The sequence below is a fragment of the Vigna angularis genome, chromosome 8, assembly GCF_016808095.1.
Source record: "Vigna angularis cultivar LongXiaoDou No.4 chromosome 8, ASM1680809v1, whole genome shotgun sequence".
Lineage (NCBI taxonomy): Eukaryota > Viridiplantae > Streptophyta > Magnoliopsida > Fabales > Fabaceae > Vigna > Vigna angularis.
Window position 1 is genome coordinate 4,574,637 of NC_068977.1, and position 22,053 is coordinate 4,596,689.

The 22,053-nt window shown below is 36.9% G+C and overlaps 2 protein-coding genes across 3 annotated transcripts; one reads left to right on the top strand and one right to left on the bottom strand.

Moving 5' to 3' along the window:
- Window positions 1-745: 745 nt before the first annotated feature.
- LOC108343706 (plant cysteine oxidase 2) lies at window positions 746-4,588 on the top strand. The gene is made up of 5 exons (XM_017582044.2): window positions 746-1,420; window positions 2,592-2,710; window positions 2,810-2,972; window positions 3,792-4,010; window positions 4,123-4,588. Exons 1-5 carry the CDS (start codon window positions 1,201-1,203, stop codon window positions 4,245-4,247), a joined length of 846 nt encoding a protein of 281 aa, XP_017437533.1. The 5' UTR covers window positions 746-1,200; the 3' UTR covers window positions 4,248-4,588.
- Window positions 4,589-10,094: 5,506 nt separating this feature from the next.
- Window positions 10,095-12,589, bottom strand: LOC108344993 (uncharacterized). 2 transcript variants are annotated; one of them, XM_052867539.1, is made up of 4 exons: window positions 12,514-12,589; window positions 11,581-11,735; window positions 11,085-11,195; window positions 10,095-10,648 (listed from the first exon to the last, which is right to left on the bottom strand). In XM_052867539.1, the coding sequence occupies exons 2-4, from the start codon at window positions 11,695-11,697 to the stop codon at window positions 10,283-10,285; spliced, it is 594 nt and encodes a 197-aa protein (XP_052723499.1). In that variant the 5' UTR covers window positions 11,698-11,735; window positions 12,514-12,589; the 3' UTR covers window positions 10,095-10,282. The 2 variants fall into 2 exon arrangements, with proteins under 2 accessions (XP_052723499.1, XP_052723498.1); XM_052867538.1 differs by lacking the exon at window positions 12,514-12,589 and having other exon boundaries at window positions 11,581-12,497.
- Window positions 12,590-22,053: the final 9,464 nt, after the last annotated feature.

The following is a 22,053-nucleotide window of genomic DNA, read 5'->3' on the forward strand; positions in this document are numbered from 1 at the left end:
CAATCTATGAGGTTTCCCACTTGTGTTGAACAGAACATTTCAAAATCAATATATACATTATATATATTATTGGCTCATAATTTTGCATTAACAAGAGATAATGAGGAATTAAAATAGTAGTGTAGAGTTTGAGTTTCTTTTTATATGAAATTGTGTTAAATATTATCAAATAGTTATTAAATAATTAAAATATTATCCTAATCCTTGTTTTATGCAACGGATTCTTCTATCTAAAATAACAGTAACTTTAGGGTTTTATAAAATTTTAAGTCAATTGATGTTTTTAGTTTTGGTTGAAACATTACCTTTTTATTTTAAAATATCTATATATTAATTAATTTTCTGTCAGAATAAAGATAAGGCATTATTAAAAGTAATATATTGGTTATTTTTAACCAATAAAAAAAATAATGAAAGCATACGTGGAGAAGGTTCCTGAAACATTAAATAATTTGTAGGGTTCATTGAGTGTGCGATAAAGGAAAAAGAAGATGAAAGAGAATAGATTAAAGCAGAAAATGAAAGAGGAGTATATACTATAGACTATGCAGATATTGAGATGATACTAGCAACATTAATATAAGATATTAAATGATGGTATATAATAAATTATATATATAAAAAAACCCGCTGTTGAAACAGCCCACTGGAATGGCAAGCATGGCCCCTGGTTTTCTGATTTGGCTTCCAAAAACCAACTGTTTTTCTCTCTCAACTAACCCTGCCACCACTTCTTCTACCTCTTTTATATCAATATCAATCCACATTCCTTACCCACCACTGCTTCACCCACACAATTTTCCAAGCCAATTTGTAAAATTTTCACATCAATTATTGTTATTATGGTTAGTACAAGCATCATCTAAACCTTTTACCCCTTACACCAACACAACACAACACCACCAACAACATCAACTGTGTAAAAAAAAGAAGAAAAAAGTACAAAGAGAAACCAATACATATATACACAGTTACACAAACTCTACCCTTTAGTTCATATTATTAAATTTTTTTAACTTGTCATATTATACCCTTTTCCTCTGTTTTTGCTCTGTTTCTTCTTCAAGGGTCTTTGTTTTGCATTTTGGAGAGGCCTTTGGGGTGCCCATTTTGTGAATTTGAGTCTTTGGAGGTCTTTTGACGTTGCATTATTGAGTTGGTGTGGAAAGTTGAGACCTTTTTTGGTGGGGGTGGTTTTGGATGGGGATTGAGAAGGCCTTAGCTGAGAGAAAAGGAAGAGAATTTTGTGGAATTTCAAGGGAAACCATTGCCAGCAGCAACTCACGGCGGAACCGGCGGCGGCAGAGGAAGAAGCCGCCGGTTCAGATGCTCTTCGAGACTTGTAAGGTTGTCTTTGCCTCTGCGGGTACAGGCTTTGTCCCTCCCCCTCAGGACATTGACAAGTTGCGGTCAGTTCTAGGTACTATACCATGTTGCTGTTTTTCCCTTCTTCTTTCTTCTTTTTAGTTTATGATTGTGCCATGTGTTGTTGCTTGTTATTGGTTGCTTTCCCCCCATTTGGGTATCAAAATTTTGATCTGGAATGAAAATGTTTAAATTTGTAAGGTTTTCATCTTCATGTAAAATGTAATCTCAATTCTAATGTGGCATGGTGAAATGGGTTGAATTTTTCTCTAATTATTAGAATTATAATAATTTAGTTTGGTCTATTGTTGGAGGGATCAATAAAACGGTGGGTGTATTTTATTTATTTAGTTGTCTATTTTATGCTCCCAATTCAATAAAATAATGTGAATAATCAGTGTATGCTTTTGGCAATTGCTTCAATATCACAAATTGCACCAGACTTGTGTGGGGTTTATGCTTCTTTTATATTCTGATTTTGTGTCTTAACGTGCATGCATGTGTCTTGCAAATATGCACAGAGGTTTCTGCATTGGCTATCAAATAAAAAAATGCTTGTTATCATGTGCTTGTTGTGTCCCCGGGCTAGATATATATTGACATTGAACTAATTTCAGTGTCATGTGAACTACGTGTTTGATTCTAATATGAATGACATCAAGCATAGTGAAACTCTTTGCTTCTCTCTCCTCCTTCTTTTTCTCATGTGTCCATTTGGATAATTTTGATTCTCTATATCATAATTTTGGGCTATTTAGGTGATAAAATTAGCTAGATTAATGGTTAATGAAGGTTTGCAATCCTATTATTAGGTGGGAGACAAATTAACCAATCATTGGATTTGATAACTAGTTGAATGCTTGTAGCAAGTTTTTTGTATGATGATGATTGCCAAAGAGGGAAAATAAAAATTATTCTGTTTTGGAGGCCTAGCACAAAACTCTCATTGTTCAGTGGGAGTTGTTAAACATAGGAATGTTACTCTTAGTTGGTTTTATATGTCTGAACCATAATTAATGCATATAGTTAACTTTTGTTGTATATATGTTCCTTTGGAACCGCTAACTTGCTTAATCAGTTGCCTGGACCACACGTAGCTCTACAGTGTTGCCAAGAATTATGAACCAATTGTTGTAAACTGTTCTTGTTTTTTTTTTTCGTGAGTTTTATTATATGTGTGCCATGCAAAGCATGCAATGCAACTCTTGTGGTCTCTCTTTGTGCAGATGGAATAAGGCCAGAAGACGTTGGTTTGAGACCTGATATGCTGTATTTCAGGACTAGTGCCGCTCAGAGAGTGCCAAGAATCCAGTACCTGCACATTTATGAGTGTGAAAAGTTCTCGGTATTTGCACATGCTAAACCTGAAACTGATTTCATGGTATGAGAGTGAGTGTTGTTTTTGTGTAGATGATGACTTTGTTTTGTTGTGTGGTTTTTTCAGATGGGAATATTTTGTTTACCACCTTCCGGTGTTATCCCTCTTCACAATCATCCTGGGATGACGGTTTTCAGTAAACTACTTTTTGGTACTATGCACATCAAGTCATATGATTGGGTCGTTGACATGCCTCCTGAATCTCCTAACATCATTAATCCTTCAGAAAGTGAGTATCTTTTTCTATTGTCAAGTGTACTTTTAAGACATGTTTCGATAACTGTTACATGTCTCTCAAAAAATGCTTTTAGAACAAAAGATGCAAAGCTTTCAGTATCTAACTGCACATTCAAGCCCCATGAATAGTGACAAATATATAGAAGGTGGTGTTTAACTTTCTATACATGCCCTTCTGTGTTGAAGGTGCTGTTTGGTTTAAGAATTTGATTTCGTAATGGAAAAATGTACCTAGAAGGAGTTTTGTTGCCAACTAGAGTTATCTCTAGACAAACCTATGGTGTGTGTGTGCATGGAGCTTCCTATAGTAACCCCAACAGAACTCTCAAATACTACACAAACTTCTCCAAACGTCAAAACCCTCTTATACTTCTTTTTATCTCAGAATGATGTAAATAATTTCCTGATCAAAGATTGATATTGCTGTGGTTTATGGATATGATTGATGGTCATATCTTTGTCGACTTTTATTATTGTGTCTGAGTTCAAGATGCTTGGTGAAACATCTTCTCAGATGATTGTTGTATTTAGTCAATATATCTCCCAAGTTTCTTTCCTTTCATGCTGAAAGAGAAATGGCAATGACATGCTTTTTGACCTGCCTTTTTCAACACATCTTTATTATTGTTGAATTTCATGTGTCTCACTGAAAATAGAGTGGGATCCACATGAGTCACAGGGCCCCACATAAAAGGGGAATTGGTGAATCAGAACCAGTTGCTCCTTCATAGTATTTCGTTTTTTAAAATTGTTCTTGTAAGCACACCATCTCTAAGAGAAAACAACTAATCTTTATACTCTAATTGTGCAGGCCAAACTCGTGAGATGAGGCTAGCCAAAGTTAAGGTTGATGCTGATTTCACTGCTCCTTGCAACCCCTCCATCCTTTATCCAGAAGATGGTGGCAACATGCACTGTTTCACAGCAGTGACAGCATGTGCAGTTCTAGATGTGCTTGGTCCTCCATATTCTGACACTGAAGGCAGACACTGCACATACTACCACAATTTTCCTTTTTCCAACTTTTCAGGTATCTTGCCACTAATGCATGAATGCATGCACTATTACAAAATATCATGAGATTAGTGACTTTTATTGTAGTTTAGTGATTGATAGATTCACATTTTTTTTAAAATTTTCAGTGGATGGATTATCCATACCAGAGGAAGAAAAGAGTGCTTATGAATGGCTACAAGAGAGGGAGGAACTTGAAGACTTGGAAGTAAATGGAAAAATGTACAATGGTCCAAAGATTGTGGAGAGCTAAATTGCTGATAATCATATCTTCTCACATCACATACACTTTCTTTCAGTTCCTGTGTTTACAGATATTTTTTTCTGTCAATTTCTTTCTTTTTCAAGTAGAGAAACAACTCCTGTGTTCTTCTTGTACCTTTTTTGTTGTTGTTTCTGTAGTGTTTTTGTTTTCTTTTATGCAACATGAAGCACTTGCCATGCACTTGGTGCTGTTTTCAGTCTATAGCTCTTTTGTGTACATACCAAGAAACAGAAAAGGACAAAACTCACTGAAAATTAAACTTCAATGATGGTGCAATGCAATTAGCTGATCGAGCCTCGTTTTGTAGGCTAGTTGGTTATTTCATTCAACTCAATTTTTCTGATGATTTAAATTAGCTACTGTGTACACAATTCATGTATTAATAACTCGGTATGCAATGTTTCAGTAAAGCTTCGTTTTTTAATGATCATCTACACATTTTTCTGATGAGAATACTAAGCTTTGAGCTGTTATTTATGTGGTACTATCACAATGGATCATGTTCAAAATAAAGAGGGGAAAATGTATAGCTTTATACTCGATTTACCCATCCTTTTTTTGCTATTTATTGTGGAAACATTTTCTATGCAGCAATTAAGAATATAATTATGTAATAATATAGTATAGACCTTTTCTTTATCATACATATATATGTACATATCATATTAATAATACATAGTTTAAATCATTTTAATGCATTATATATATTTGTTTCCTTTAGACCGAACCATCAATCATAATAACTTTTATTTTAAATTATATTATTATCATTAATTTTGATATCTTAGTCATATTGATATTTTAAAATCTATTAATTATTTATCATCATGTAAAAATATATTAAAAAGAATAAATATAAAGTATGAGAGGATTATACCTAATTCATGATGAATAATAATTTTAGTATATATATGTATATAACTTTATCATTTACGTATAATTTAAATTTCATTACTAATAAAGATAAAAAAATGACAAACTATTGTAAAATACAAGAAAAACACCATAATATAAGTTAACAAAAAGTATAAGTAATGTTTATATGGATACTGTCGATCCACAGAAATACAAAGAGTTCGTTTAGAATGGGTAACCTTAGATTAATCCTTGGCCTTTAATCGTTGTGAAGATTATAGGTTAATTGGTTGTGAGGTGAATGAATTATATAAAGAATAATTAAGCTAGGTTATTGATAGTTCAAATGATTTTCTTTAATGTTATATGTGTTATCTGTGAGAATAGTTTCATGCATGCATGCATGATGGTGACATCATATATATATATATATATAGACATATATATATGTGTGTATATATAGCTATCAAACTAGCCACGTAGCTCCCATGGTATATGCATCATAGGGTATAGCTGTTGGAAAATGTTGCATGATAGAATATTGGTTATATATGTTTTTGGTTATATAGTTTATTAGGTTTTTGACCTTTAATGGACAAGAAAAGGTGAGAGAGAAGATTGAAGCATGTGAAAGATTTCATGCACGTGATAGAGACATGAAACATTGGATGCAATTTGAAGCTAGCTAGAATGTTTGAACGTAAAAAGGTGGCTCTTGGAGCAACAAGAGGGTCAGAAAAAGAAAACATTAGCGGAGAAAATAGAAATCGTTTTCCATTTTTAAGATTCGTTCGTACGAGTTGATGTAGATAACTTAATTTTCGTACTTATCATTTTAAACAAATAATTTAATTACTCATAAGATGTTTAAACTATGAACCAAATAAATTATTATATTAATTAAATAAGTATTTTTGGTTCCTTGATCTCATCAAGTTTGTAGCCTGGATTCACAACAAAACTGCGGGGTTTTGGCCCAACGAATTATTTAATGTTTTTTGTGCATATCAAGATATCATGTACCTTTCTTTTGGATATATATATATATATATATATATATATATATATATATATATATATATATATATATGTTTTACCATTCAAATTTTAAAATCTTACATATTTGATTTTTGCTTTAAAATCAGAATAATGAAAACCAAAATATAAAATGATGGACTGAAATAAAAAAAAATTAACTAGTTTCGCTCTGATTAATTGTAGCAGCATAAAAATATCTTTCTATTTTTAATGACTTTCTTAAATCTTGGTATCAAGTTTCATTTCAATGAAGAAAAAGTTATGAACAAAACTTTCTTTTTAAATGATATTAATTAAAATATATTCACTAATACAAAAAATTAACTAATTTTTATTTATATTTGAGTCCAGAGGGATTAATTGATAATGTTAAGGTTTTCGTTTCCCATTTTTCTTTCTTCATATGGATATAGACAAATGAAGTGAGCTTCTTTAGGTAAATTGGTTTGAGAATGGTTTTTGGGAAGAGGGTTTTTTTTTGTTCATTTCTATGGTTTTATTCTATATATTCATGGGGTGTGTGTAAAATACAAAATTAAACTTAGACTTTTACTTTCTTTGTCTTAGTTGTTCTCTACTTCGGACATGATCCGGGAATTTTTCAAATTGTAAAATTAAGAAGTTTTTTTATAAAAAGAAAAGAAAAGAGAGTAGCTTTTAAATTGTGAAATTTGACAATCTATTTTGGTTTAATGTCTCGGTAGGTTCTTATTTTCGGCGTGAATCTCAAATAGGTCCCTTTTCTTTTCAGTGTCTCAATTGAGTTCTTTTTTGTGTAAAATTGTAGCAATTAGGGGTCTGCCGTTAAATTGAACAAACGCAGTTAAGGAGAGTATTACGTGGCATGATGACGGTGTAGTTTTAATTTACGTGGCATTAAAAACGTGTGTCAATTATATTTTTTTAATTTTTGAATTAAAAAATTAAATGTACATAGTGGAAATATAATTTAAGCAAGGGAAAAGTTGGAAAATCAAAGTGCCGAAAGCCCTATTCTCCTGTGCAATTGCAAAATCGAAATCAAATTGGGGAAGGTGAGTTTCAGGTTCTGGACGTTTGTTTCTTTTGCTTGAATCAAGAATTTCAGCGTTGGAAGCGCTTTCTTTTTCTATTCCTTTGCTTTAACCGCAACGTAGAGAGATTTCTTCCTTTCTCTTACTCCGGGGTATGGCTGGGTATCGCAAGAATGAGAGATGACTCCGGCAGTGATGGCGTGGCGACGGTGTGGAGATGGCGCAACCAAGCGGCTTTTGTGGTGGTTTGCGACAGCACGTTGGACATTCTTCTTCTTTTTCCCTTCTCCTCTTTTCTTGCGCTGATTCGCGTCGTAAGGGAGGGAGTTTCTTCCGTTTTCTTTTTCTGGTTTAGTTCTGGTTGTAGGGAGGAGGATGCGAAACCGGCAGATCACATGCAACGTTCATCACTCGCGACGGCGATGCCTCTACGGTTACGAGGGTTTCTGCGTTTCGTGGCAAGGGTTTTCATTTGGGGTTTTTGAGTTCTCTGTTCTCGAGTGTGGCCCGCGAATTGGGGGTGGTGGTTTTTGATTCCCTTTCTACAGATTGTAAAATGATTTGGAATTCAACTGTTGCAATTTTGGGGTTAGGTTATGAAATTGGATTTGGAAATTTCTTTGAAGGGCTTGAATTGGGGAATTAATGGGGTTTCTTTTTCTCTCCCATGAACCCTAATTTGGAGTCCAATTTTTTTCCCCAATCTGATTTCGCTTTCTCATTGCAGGGCTGCACATAATTTTTTTTCCCAGTTTGTCCTTAAGTTACATGATTTAACATCTATGCAATCCATTTTTTAATAAAAAAATCAATTCATACTCGTTTTTTTAATGTCACGTGTGATTAATCAATACAGTCATCATGCCACCAAACCCAAACTTAAACGACCGTTTGTTCAATTTAACGGCAGACCCCTACTTGCTACAATTTTACACATAAAAGAACCCAATTGAGATGCCGAAAAGAAAAGGGACCTATTTGAGATTCACGCCGAAAATAGGGACCTACCGAGATATTAAACCATCTATTTTAATTGGATGTTAAGAAAGTCAATTATATTTTAAAAGGGTACTTTTTGTAATTTAGAATAAGCTTTTAAAATGTTTTTTTTAATGTTTGTTTCTACATATTTACATTTTAAGTTGATGAATTTATAGGTGATAACCGTGTTTGTTTTAATGAATTTGAAGGTAATTGAAGAAGAAAATTTTCGGGAGAAATCCTTATTTCTATGTATGATGAATAGAAATATGATAGTTTATTGTTGCTTGAATACGAATTGGGAAAATTGTCTTTATTTTTAGGTTTAATGTCTCAATAGGTCCTTATTTTCGTTTCAAATTTGAAACAGGTCCCTGTTTTATTTGAAGTCTTAATTAGATCCTTATTTTTGTTAATTTGATGTAAATAAATCATTTCCGTCAATTTCAGAAAACGGCGTTAAGGAGTGCGTGACGTGGCGTGTGTGAATGAATTTTTTAATACTAAGATATTTTTAATGAAGTAATTATAGTATAATCCGTGTTGAAATTAATGAAACAGAGGGCAAATTTGGAAAAACTTAATGTTTTGTTTGCTGAAACATCTCTGGAAGGGAGAAATCAAAATCAAGTTGGGGATTTTTCTATTCTAGGGCTCGTGTCGTCTCAGAGTTGGGAAAGAGTGGATGTTGTTGGAGTGGATGCCTGAGGGAGAATCAAATGCATAATTCATGTTCAACATGTTCTTCGACTTCCAATGGCTGGCGGAATGGAGAGGCGAAGGTCGTTTTTCGTGGTGCGTCACCCCTTTGTCTGTGTGGAGAGAAAACAGTGGTGAGAACAACTGGAACGGCTAAGAACAGAGGGAAACAATTTTGGGGGTGTCCTAAGTATAAGGTAACCGAAACGTGGATGAGTTGTTTGTTTTACTTCAAAGTCCTATTCATTGGGTTTTAATTTTTTTTTACAGAACGGGCATGAAAATGGTGGTTGTAATTTCTTCAAATGATGCTGTGATGATGGTAATGAAAGATGTTATACGAATCTGAAGTGGGAAGGAAAGCATGAGTGTTTGTCAAAGACAGAAGAAATGGGTGGGGTAGCAAATATGGTGATTGATTTGAAAAATTATGTGAAGGTTGTGAAAAAATGGATGAAGTTGTTGATAGGGGCTGTTTGTTGTTGTTGTGTGGTTAATATTATTGTAATTTCAATATGGATGACAAATCCATAATGTATTCTGCATTTTCTTTGTCATAGGATGCAGTAGGTGATGAAAACGGGAGAACAATGTATTGAACTAGCAAAAATGAATGAAATCATGTTCTATTTTCGTTTTTCTTGTTATTGCAATACCAACCTAGAACCAGTGAAAAAGGGAGAAGAAGATAAATGACAGAGAGAAGAGAATGGACCGAGACATATAAGTGGACATATATATGGAATACAATATATAATATTTTAAATAATACATTCCAAAATATAAAATATAAAATAAAAATTAATTCATTTTGAATTACATAATCTAAAATACAAATATATAATTTTAAATAAAATTTTATTATTCTAAATTATAAATTTCAAAATACACAAAATTATATTTTAAATTATCCATTTAAAAATAAAAAATAAAACGTATATTTCAAATTATGTATTCTAAAATACAAAAATTATAGTTCAGCCGAATAATACATTTTAAAATACAAAATAAAAAATATATGGTAAATTATGTATTTCAAAAATACAAAATTTACATTACAAATTGCCCTGTTGATAAATTTATGGAAGAAATTGCCTAGTCACAAAATAGAATCATCTTAGTTGACGTAATGCACCACCCTCCCGCTAGGATGAATCAAGATGTTCAGACTAGCATAAACATTTTTCCGAAGGTGTTTTCGTGTTAAGGTTTATTAATCAACTATGTTTCATGAAAAACAGTGACATAATTTTATCACGCCTCAAAAGATGAAAATTTTATTGAACAAAATTAGTAATACAAACAAGCTACAAATATGCCCTAGTCCTGCCTTTGTTAGTTTGAATTCACCAAGATGATTAACATTTCAGCAGCACAGCTGAAATGTATTTCAAAGCCAAAAATCAGGAATCACCAATGCTTCAAAATTACATAACCTCAGCTTCTTTCAGAGGTGGTTGAAGATGCAGGGTCCAAATTGATATGAGACTTGTCTGATTGATGCATATTATCAGAACTTCCTGCATCAGCTTTCTCAAGCAAAACTTCTCGTTGCAATTCTTTCAACATCTCCTTCAAACCTTTCTCATCTTCCATCAGCTTAGAATCATCCAGGTTGGCTTCAGAGTTGTCAACTTTATGCATAATTGCATTTTTTTCTGCTTCAACTTGCTGAGGTGAAGCTTGTTTCTCCAATGCCTTCATCATCATCTCTGATGTTCTCTCCTCCCCTTGTAGTTGCATTTTCATTATAATCTCAGCTTCATTGTCTAGAGGCTTGAAATAGTCTTCAATGGCTGCCTCCTGCAAGGAATGTGCATCTTCTTATGCAACAAATTTGAGTGCCACAAATGAAACAATTATACTGTGCACATGGAAAATAAATCAAATATCATATAAGAACTTTCATAGAATAGACGAATATTTTAATTAAGATACAATATGACAGAATATGAAATGTTTCCATTCAAAAAGAAAATGGCAGAATATGAATCTGAATCGTCCGATTTTAATATCAACAAAAGTTGGAAAAATAGCCTGCATGTCACACTGAAGTTCTCAATGGATGTTGTGTTGGTATAACTTCTCAAGGGAAAAAGAACATATAAGTTTTTGTTTAGAAGACATTCTGACAGCATATTATAAGTGACAGAAAAGGATTAGAAATTTCAAAAGAAAAAATATACTTACATGCATCCTAAATTTCCAAAATTTATATTTTTCCCAGAATACAACTTACAGTTTCTTCCAGCTTCTTGTTCAAATTTTGCATCTCTTCAACCATTCGACGAACCTCAGATAAAATAATCTTCTCAGGTTCTTTATTTATGGCTGCTTTCCTTGCTTGGGCCTTTTCAATGGGAAAACATCAGAATGGAAATAAAGAAATTACACAATAGCCTTCATCATCACGCAATGAAAAATGAATGTTACAAGGTTAAAATTCACATGTCACCAATGTGATATTGGAGAGCCCAGGGCCTTATAAACCCCAAATTAGAATCCAATTCGTTCAATGTTGGACTAAAATTTCATACATTGCAATTGGATCCTAATGGAGGCCCCAATTTGACTTTTAAAATAGACTCACTAGGCTATTACAGTTTAAAAAGAACCTTAGCTTCAGATGAAATGGTTCACAACATTCAATGGTCTGTTTTCTCGTGATATCTAAAAGATAACAGAAACTAACACCAGCAAGAATGTAAACGTTTGTAGAAGAGAAAATGGTAGACCTGTTGTACGCGTTGTTCAAGCTGGAGCCTATAAGATCGTATTCTTCGCTCTTCATATCCAGAAAGCACCCTGACATAAAAGAGGGCTTTCCTCCCAAAGTCTAACAACTTATTCATGTTGACAAATCATCAACAACTGTCTGTTTTGGAAATTTCTGTATACAGGAATCCAACTCAGAAATGCCAGGGAAAATACACATTCACTGTTGATTAAGTTGATAACTCTAGAAAGGATTAATTAATAAGTTCCATACAACTTCCAAATAGAATCAAACCTCGGCTAAATTCTCACTAAACAACACACAATAAATGTCATGTTTACAGTAGGAAGCCCTATTATCCCTGCAGGTATGTTTGGTAGTGAGATTTAGAAGGGAAAAGGGAGAGTAATATTATTGTTTTCTTCTATGGCTTTCAATATCGTTAAAACTGGTAAAAGGGCCCAACAGCTCCAGGTATCAAATCTACCATCAAGACCCATAAAAGAAATTACCCTTCAAACAAAATTAACAAAGCCATGCACTATTAACAGAGCCATTCACAAAGAACAGACCACAAGAAATCAACAGTTAACAAAACAACCAATAAAGATAGCCAAAGGAATCTCAAAGCTCATTTAGGCATTTGACCAAACACAAAACTTGCAACCCACAGATCCCTTCATAGCAAATCAAACAAACATTTTAAAATTGCAAGCTAATATACTCGGAAAAATTCAAATCTATACAATAAAAACACAAACTCCAACCCTCAAAAAACTCCAAGTATGTCAGTATAGCGAGCAAACTATAGGGAGCCTAACGAATAACGAATTTCGCATGCCCACAAACAAAAAAAAAAACAACTTTGAAGACGAAACTAATAATGGGTCTCATGTTCGAAGCTGATGAGTCAATAGATAGATCGTTGAGAAATGAAAAGAGATTTAATTACCTGAGTGAGAGTGATTCTATCGCTTTTTACTCAAACAAAAATATTCTGTCAAGTTTCGATTAGGTATTGCTAGTTGTATAAATAGGTAGTGTAATTTTGAAGGTCTTCATAATATGAGAAACTTTTTAAAAAATATTATGCGGCCTAATAAAAGTAATTATTTTAAAATAAATAAATTACATCAAGTAGATATTTAATAACATTTTTTTAAATACTTAAATGAGATTATTAATTGTTAAATATTTTATCTTGAAATGAAATAAAGATTTCGCTTATTTGTAAAAATGTGAATTAACGTGAAGATACGTTATTATATCGATGATAAAGTAAATTATGTTAATTACAATATTTTGAATTACGCAAATATGTTTTTTTATAGACGTACACAATAATATTTTTTCAAAAAGAATTTTAAAAATTGATGATAAAATAAAAAAATATTTTTTAAATCCTAAAAATGTTGATGTAATGCTTTTAAACAGTTAAAGAATAAGTATTGTTCTGAAATAAAAATCTAAAACGTCTAGTTAGAGCATTAAAAATTCAATGATTTTCATCGTAATTAGAGGTATATTTTTATAAGTTTTAGTGAGGTATTTTGTTTTTATTTCCTCCAGCATACTAAATATATTTGTCCCTAAATATTTATATCATCTTCAATCAATTTCAAATATTTTAAATTATGGTTTTTTTTTCTTTTTCCTAGTATATGAATAGTTGATTAATATAATTATAAAAAATGTAAGCCTTATAACCAATTAAATTTATGAGTTATAATATCTTATAATAGGATGTCGACTTAACTACTAGGACACATTATCAATTTTCAAAGGCGAGAGCATTTTTGGATTGAAAATTAAATTTGAAGAAAGAAATAAAATTAGAAAGAGAATGAAGAGTGAGATTGTTACGTAGTAAGGTACTCATTAAAATATCTTAAACGGTTAAGATATTTATCAAGCCACTAACCACATTTTTAGGTAAGGTGGTTATTTTTATTTTGCTTATAAATACAATGACAGGACCAGAGTTCAGGTACGTTCTCTCTACGTTCTCTTTATGTCTAGAGATCCTAAATAATATTTCAGAGCAGTAATCACTCTCTTGAGAGCTGAGGCTCCATAACTCACATCTGACTTGAGCGTCGGAGTATCTTTGCAGGTACCTCCCCCTCCTTTGGCGAGTATGAACAACAACAATTGGAACAATTGGAGAAGAGCAAGCGTCCCAGACAGCCAGGAGCAACAAAGACACACCGGAAAATATCTACACCGAAACATTTTGGCGCCCACCGTGGGGCCGAGTGTCATCTCGCAAAAACCACAAGAGGAGCACTCGGTCTCGATGAATCATTTTTTCGGATAAAGCTACTCCATGAAGACGAAGCTGCCGCATCACCGCCAGAAGTCTCCTCCGAGCCATTGACGCCAGCACGTGCACCTATGCGAAATCGCGCCAGTGAGCACATCAGCAAAATTGCACCCCTTGAAATCACACCCCTTTGTGGGTCAGATCCAGTGCAAAAACATGCTTAAATTCATCATTCACCTCCCTCAACGATGGTGGACAAATGAGAGAAAACTTCTTCCATTGCCTCTTTGAATCTCGACGTCATCATCCCAGTCTTTCCTTCCATTTGGAGGAAACAACAATGTCACGATCCAATTATTCAAGATCGAATTGAGGATTGCTGCGGGGACCGTGACGCTTCGGAACAATATCTAGTTTCACCGTCTCCTTTGTCGGTGAACACGGGAAATCCTCGTCGGAAAGGGCTGCCGCCTTCATCGTCGCCACTGCAAAGATCAAAGCCACAAAACCAAAACTGCAAAAACCCAGAAACTAGGAAACCATTATCAAACCACCATCCATCTCCACCTGAACCACTGAAACGCAATAATCTAAGACACAAAGCTCAAACCCAACCTCTGAAAACTCGATTCGCACATCCTAGCTCAATCTTCGAACAACGTCGTCGTGAAATCGTGCCTTCTTCATGGCAATCTGCACCCAAATCGTGATTAGGGACAACCATTTTCTCAATGCGACAGAACCCCAAATCGTGCAGCCATGGAACCCTCAGACGTGAATTCCCCATCGTGCATCTTCGCAGCACATCACCATCGTCAATCTTCCTACACGTGCAATCCAAAACCATGCAACCATCTTCTCCAGGGAACCCTTGTGCCTTCTCCTTCTACGAACAAAAGCCACACAAAACGCAAAATCCCCAACTAGAAAAACTCTGACCAGGATCGCACAATCCACAAACCGAAAACCCTAAATTCCCAAATTAATGACAAGCCCTTTCGGCGCCTCCAGGTCTGCGCATTGTCAGACCCATTCTCCACGTCTTCCGCAAGACTCGCTCCATCCACGCCTCGTTCGGTTCTGCCTCCACATGATCGGCCATTTCACCTAACGGACGTGCGGCTTCAAGCGTTCAAGCAATCAACCGTTCGTCCTCGCCCTTCGGATTCGAACGCTCGACACTCAATGTGGACGAGCGTTCAAACAACAGATTGTTCGTCCTCGCCTTTGGGTTCGAACGCTCGACACTCAATGTGGACGAGCGTTCAAACAAAAGACCGTTCGTCCTCGCCCTTTGGATTCGAACGCTCAACACTTAATGTGGTCGAGCGTTCAAACAAAGGATCGTTCGTCCTCGCCTTTGGGTTCGAACGCTCGACACTCAATGTGGACGAGCGTTCAAACAAAAGACTGTTCGTCCTCGCCCTTCGGATTCGAACGCCCAACACTTAATGTGGTCGAGCATTCAAACAAAAGATTGTTCGTCCTCGCCCTTCGGATTCGAACGCTCGACACTCAATGTGGACGAGCGTTCAAATAGCAGACCGTTCGTCCTCGCCCTTCGGATTCGAACGCTCGACACTCAATGTGGACGAGCGTTAAAACAGCAGACCGTTCGTCCTCGCCCTTCGGATTCGAACGCTCAACACTTAATGTGGTCGAGCGTTCAAACAAAAGATTGTTCGTCCTCGCCCTTCGGATTCGAACGCTCAACACTTAATGTGGTCGAGCGTTCAAACAAAGGATCATTCGTCCTCGCCTTTGGGTTCGAACGCTCGACACTCAATGTGGACGAGCGTTCAAACAAAAGACCGTTCGTCCTCGCCCTTCGGATTCGAACGCTCAACACTTAATGTGGTCGAGCGTTCAAACAAAAGATTGTTCGTCCTCGCCTTTTGGATTCGAACGCTCGACACTCAATGTGGACGAGCGTTCAAACAGCAGACCGTTCGTCCTCGCCCTTCGGATTCGAACGCTAAACACTTAATGTGGTCGAGCGTTCAAACAAAGGATCGTTCGTCCTCGCCTTTGGGTTCGAACGCTCGACACTCAATGTGGACGAGCGTTCAAACAGCAGATCGTTCGTCCTCGCCTTTGGGTTCGAACGCTCGACACTTAATGTAGACGAGCGTTCAAACAAAGGACCGTTCGTCCTCTCCTTAGAATTCGAACGCTTGACAATCACTCTGTGCGAGCGTCCTTGCTGTCGGACGTTCGACCTCGAAGATATTCGACCATACTTCAACAAGAGCGCTCGTCAACCCATGTCAACGAGCGTCCAAATATCGCTCGTCAATCCATTTCAACGAGCGCTCGTCAAACCGATGTCATCGAGCGTTCAAATACCGCTCGTCAAACCCGGGCGTTCGGCCTCGCCTTAGAATTCGAACGCTCGACAATCACTGTGTGCGAGCGTCCTTGCTGTCGGACGTTCGACCTCGAAGATATTCGACCATACTTCAACAAGAGCGCTCGTCAACCCATGTCAACGAGCGTCCAAATATCGCTCGTCAACCCATGTCAACGAGCTTTCAAACACTGCTCGACAATCCCTTGGTACGAGCGTCCAAGCTGTTGGCCGTTCCGCCTCAAAGGTTTTCGCCCTTTCGGTTTCGAGGACGCTCGACATTCAACGGCTACATACACTCCTCGACGCCAACGACGTTCGTTCTCTTGGGGCAAATCGTTCGGCCATTAGATCTCACGGACGTTCGGCTTAGAGCGTTCGTCGCTTCGCCCAACATCGATGCCAAACAGTCGGTCGTTCGGCCTCATCCTTCGAATTCGAAGCGCCCAACACTCACTCTCCCTGACGTTCGGCCCACCCGCCTCAATGGTTCGGCTTTCCGTGGCCTACAGCGTCCATCATTCTTCCCCATTGTCGTTCGCCACTTTCAAGGTCGACCATACTTCAACACGAACGGTCCACCACTCGGCCTAACTCTTGTTCGACCTCCTGACGTTCGGCATCTTGGCTTCAACCGTTCGGCCAATCGCTTCATTAACGTTCGGCAATTCACGCAGGAAGCGTTCGGTCATTCGGACTCACTGGCGTTCGGTCAATCGATCTCCTTGACGTACGGCCCCAAGCGTCCAGCATTCAGCCTAATGGACGTTCGGCCACCAGGTTTGCAGGTTTGCAACTTGACCAAACGGTCTCACCTATATGCTTAATATTATTTCTTACAGTGCAGATAAGCATATCTTGTACATAAAAGCGGACACCTGAAAGCCGTTTATCCTGAAGCACTCCTAGACCCGGTAGATGTTCGCCCTAGAACACCCAGGTGCGTTGAATAAAGGGATACCCTCCCGCTGGTAGATGTTCGCCCTAGAACACCCAGGTGCATTGAACAAAGGAACACACTCCCGCTGGTAGATGTTCGCCCTAGAACACCCAAACCATCAAACCTAGGGGACCATCCTCTAGCCTAGCTTATGTTCGCCCAAGAACATAAAATTTTCAAAGATTCTGTCTTTCGACATCGAAAGCGTTCGTCATTCAGCCTCATCGCTCGACCATCAATGACAATGAACGTTCACACAGTCAGTCGTTCGGCCTTAACGCTCAACCATCAATGTCAACGAGCGTCCACACATCGCTCAACAATTCATTTCAACGAGCGTTACAAAACCGCTCGTCAATTCATGTCAACGAGCGTTAAACCACCGCTCGTCAATTCACATCAACGAGCGTTCGAAAACGAGCGCTCAGACACCGCTCGACAATCCATGTTTTCGAGCGTTCAGGAAGTTGCTCGTTCAGCCTCAAATTTGTTCGACCTTTTGGTTTCAACCACTCAGCCTCACATGCCACTCGGCGCCATACCGCTCGGTCATACGTATCCTCACGTTCGGCCTCACTCGCTCCAGCTTTTTTGCCGTTCGTTTTCGCCTCTTTTTGGACCATCAAACTCAACCACTCGGTCATCCTTGTTTTAAAACGTTCAATCCACACATGAGCAGTAACCAGGAACACGCTCTCTAATACAGCGAAGACAGCCTCCCTCAAACTCATAAGTCTTATAGTTACCACGTCCATAAAACGGAACGGTTAACTCGAACTTGGGGGGCATGTTATGTAGTAAGGTACTCATTAAAATATCTTAAATATCTTAAACAGTTAAGATATTTATCAAGCCACTAACCACATTTTTAGGTAAGGTGGTTATTCTTATTTTGCTTATAAATACAATGACAGGACCAGAGTCCAGGTACGTTCTCTTTATGTCTAGAGATCCTAAATAATATTTCATAGCAGTAATCACTCTCTTGAGAGCTGAGGCTCCATAACTCACATCTGACTTGAGCGTCAGAGTATCTTTGCAGGTACCTCCCCCTCCTTTGGCGAGTATGAACAACAACAATTGGAGAAGAAAAGCGTCCCAGACAGCCAGGAGCAACAAAGACACACCGGAAAATATCTACACCGAAACAGTTTTGATTAACACTCTGTTTGTTTCCATCTATTTAATGTTCAGGTGGATGGAATGGAGATTCTGTTTGGCATTTGCTTAAAATTTGAAATTATTTGAGGGAGATAATTTGAAGGAGAATACAAAGGTGAAAAGATGAGATGGGAAAGACACCTCAGCGTACATGATTTCATCTAATTGCCATTAAAAACCCATGAATGGGAGGTGGAGGAACACTTTGAGTTTTGCCATCGCTGAAACTGATAGATCAAGGATTGTATGCGACGAAGGAGTACATGTGCCTGAAGATGAATGAAGGGTTGGGAATTCAAGTAACTGTTCAAGATTTATATTGGATAGAAATAAGAAAGTACAACACAATATAAAGGTAAAAGACCTATTAACTCATTGTCTTAAGGATTTAGATAGAGAATCGTGTCAATCTCTTATATAGTTGATTGTGAGATTAAGCAGGATGTGTATGTCAAATGTGAATGAGCTTATATATGAGGTTTTAAGCTCCAGAGTTGTTATTGATTGAATGCTATTACTTTGAAAGCATGAATGATTTTGCCCAGGTTTTCTATGATTGAATCAATTGCTTGTTTTGCATCATATGATCAAGGCCGTTTGTTGGAACCCTTTTTATTGGCCAAATTCATAAAGTTAGCCCATTAAAAGAGAACACTTTGTGTTCTATCCTTTGAACCCTTAGCCTTGAACATAAATTGAAAACCCTTGTTGAAAAGCTTTACCTTGAGTTAAGTAGAAAATCTTGTGTGGTATTGTTAAATGTTCAAGTTTGGGGTTGTTGGGAAATCATGAAAAAGAAAAAGGAAAAGCATTGAGCTAAGAGCTAATAAGAATGTGAAAAGAAAAGAAAAAGAGAAAGAAAAGAAAAGAAAAAGCAAAGCTCAAAGCAAAGGAAAGTTGGGATAAATAAGAATGATTGTGTTGATATGATTCTCTTAACTCAAGGATTTTGTGATCCAGAAAAACCAATTTTCTTGTTAGCCCAGCCACGTTATAAGCCATTGAAAAGTCCTTGTGATGATGCATGCTTGTGAATGTTTTTGATTGTGGTTAAATGAAAGGCAAAGTTGATTCATGTGACATTGTGATAGTGGAGTGAATGAGTGATTACCTCTTATACACTTGTGTGTGAGTGAAACACTTTACCTGGTGAGGAAGTATTCCATGAGCACATGAACATCCATGCTTAATTGATTGATCATTCATGAAAAATAGCATTTGTTGGATATTAACTGACTTTGTGAACACTAAAGCATGTGCACATCTTGATTGAAATCTTGGTCATAAGTTTGATTGAAGTCTTTACTTATCTTGAAAAGAAGATTTTTGAATGAGTGAACCATTATATGAATTGGAAGAAGATTGAGTTACATCTTGTTTGCTTGAGGACAAGCAAAGTTCTAAGTTTGGGGTTGTGATAACAGTTGAAAAACTGTTATTTTCATGCTTAAAATTGATACTAAAAGCAACCTTTAACACTTAGAAACTAGCTTGAAATCATGCTTTTGTTCATATTTTCATAAATAAGAGAGCTGGACAGGTTTATGCTTGATTTTAGTGTTTTTGTACAGGTTTTAAGGTGAATATGGTGAAAGAAGTGAAGAAGAAGAGAGATGGAATCAGAAAAGACATCAAAAAGTGCAAAAGGAGAAGTCGCAACTGCCGCTCAGCGGCAGTTTACCGCTGAGCGGCACTCAAGAGATCACGGTGGATCCGCTGAGGGGAAGAAACCAACTCACGCACTTACCGCTGAGCGGCACTCTTATGGGCTTGGGCCTAAATTTTCTGTATTTTTAGAATAGTATATAAGCTTTAGGATGTCCTAGGGTTTGTATCTTTGGCAGAAACGAAGCAAACACTCTCTTTTCCACCCCTTTGAAGGAGGATCTTGGATGCTTAGGCTACCTCTTCACCTTTCTAGGGTTTTATCTTTCATTCTTCCATTATTATTCATCTAGTTTCACCATGAATATAGTGAACTAAACCTTGTATTGTTGTTGGGGAATCAATGTAGTCTTGTGAAACTCTCATATATGGAATTTGTTTTTACATCTTACATTTAAGACCTATGCTTTCTTTCATCATTAGTTAGGGTTTTTCCTCTTTGCTCAATGCTTGCTTTGTTTAATTTATTCAATGCATGATTATTGATTTTGTCGATACGGGAACGTACGGGGAAATCTAGATTCGGGGAATTTCTCCCAATAGTATATTGGTTATCGTTAAACTCCCGCACTTAAGAACTAATTACTAGGAATGCTAGGAATTATATGAACTCGTAATTAAGGATAGGCCTTCTTGCAAGGTGATTTAGAGAGTGGCATTAACAATGATGAAAAGAATGTTGAATTCCTAAAGTATATGAGAGTGGATAAGATGAAACTGATAACCCCAACAACATACCCATCCATATATTCCATTGAAGTGTTTGTATTTTGTTTTAGCCATTGATCACATTCATGCATACATGTTTATTTTCTATCTTTTGCATTTGAACCTATAATCAATTGTTCTCAAGTCTCAAATAATCAACAAATCACATAACTAAGCTAGGCCGTGAGTCCTTTGGGAGAACGATACTTGGTCTTGCCGATTGTTAAACAAGTTTGTGACGTCGTATTTCGGTGTTCATAAATTTGTCATCAATCCATCAATAGAAGAAATAGAAAGAAGGCCCCAAATGTCAACATGAATGAGATGAAAGAAACAAGGAGATTTAGTTTAGCTAACAGAAAATTGAAGACGTTTTTGTTTAGCAAAAGCACAAGCATCACAATCATCAATAGATTGAAAGGAAATATTATTGAGAAGCTAAAGTTTGAAAAACTTTATTTGAAGGATGTCCAAGTTTCATGTGCCACAGATTACAAGAGTCACTAGAACTATTATGAAAAGCAGAATGAAAAAAATTTAATTCAGACACTCAGCTCGATCACTATTAATCCTGTCACCACTAGGACGAACGTTTTGAATCTTGGTCGAACACGTTCTGGACGATCGTCTCAACCATGACCGAACGGTACTAAATTAACTTCTGACCGATCGGTACTAATTTAACGCTTAAAACGAACGGTATTAAACTCGCACCTAACCGTACGGTATCAATTGAAATCTCGAACGAACGTTACCAAATTAACACCTAACCGAACGGTAAAGATACTGGTCAATAACGAACGGTTGGTCATAGAGGACGAACGTTCGTATCCTAGAACACTGAAGCCATGTGAGCGAGCGGTGAGGTCGAATAACAAACACATGTGAGGCCGAACGGTAGAGGACGAACGGTAGAGGACGAACGTTTTGAAAGGTGGAACGCTAGATGGTGAACTGGCCGTGAAGGTTGCTGGATGTTGCTCCACGTTTTTGGACACAACCCCTGCTGCTGTGTTCTCTGGTCATCTCATTTGGCCGTTCGGTCATCAAAGGATCCCACCTTTCGGTCACTAGAGGCTCAAGAGATGGTGTGCTGTTCAGTCTTTACAAGACCGTTCGGTCAACAGCAATTGCTTAGACCGTTCGTTCTATGGTGCTCATCCAACTCTAGCTCACCGTTCGGTTGAAATTGCTTTCACAGACCGTTCGGTATATGCGTCCACACGCTGGTCACGTCTTCAGTGGACGTTCGGTTATGAAAGGTTTATGCCGTTCGGTTCAATGAACAAATGCACTGCCGTTCGTTGAGGAGTGTTCGGTCATTTAATATAATCTTTCACAGACCGTTCGTTTAGTTCTTCAGCAAACCGATCATTCACGTTCTCAACATACCGTTCGGTCACGTCTT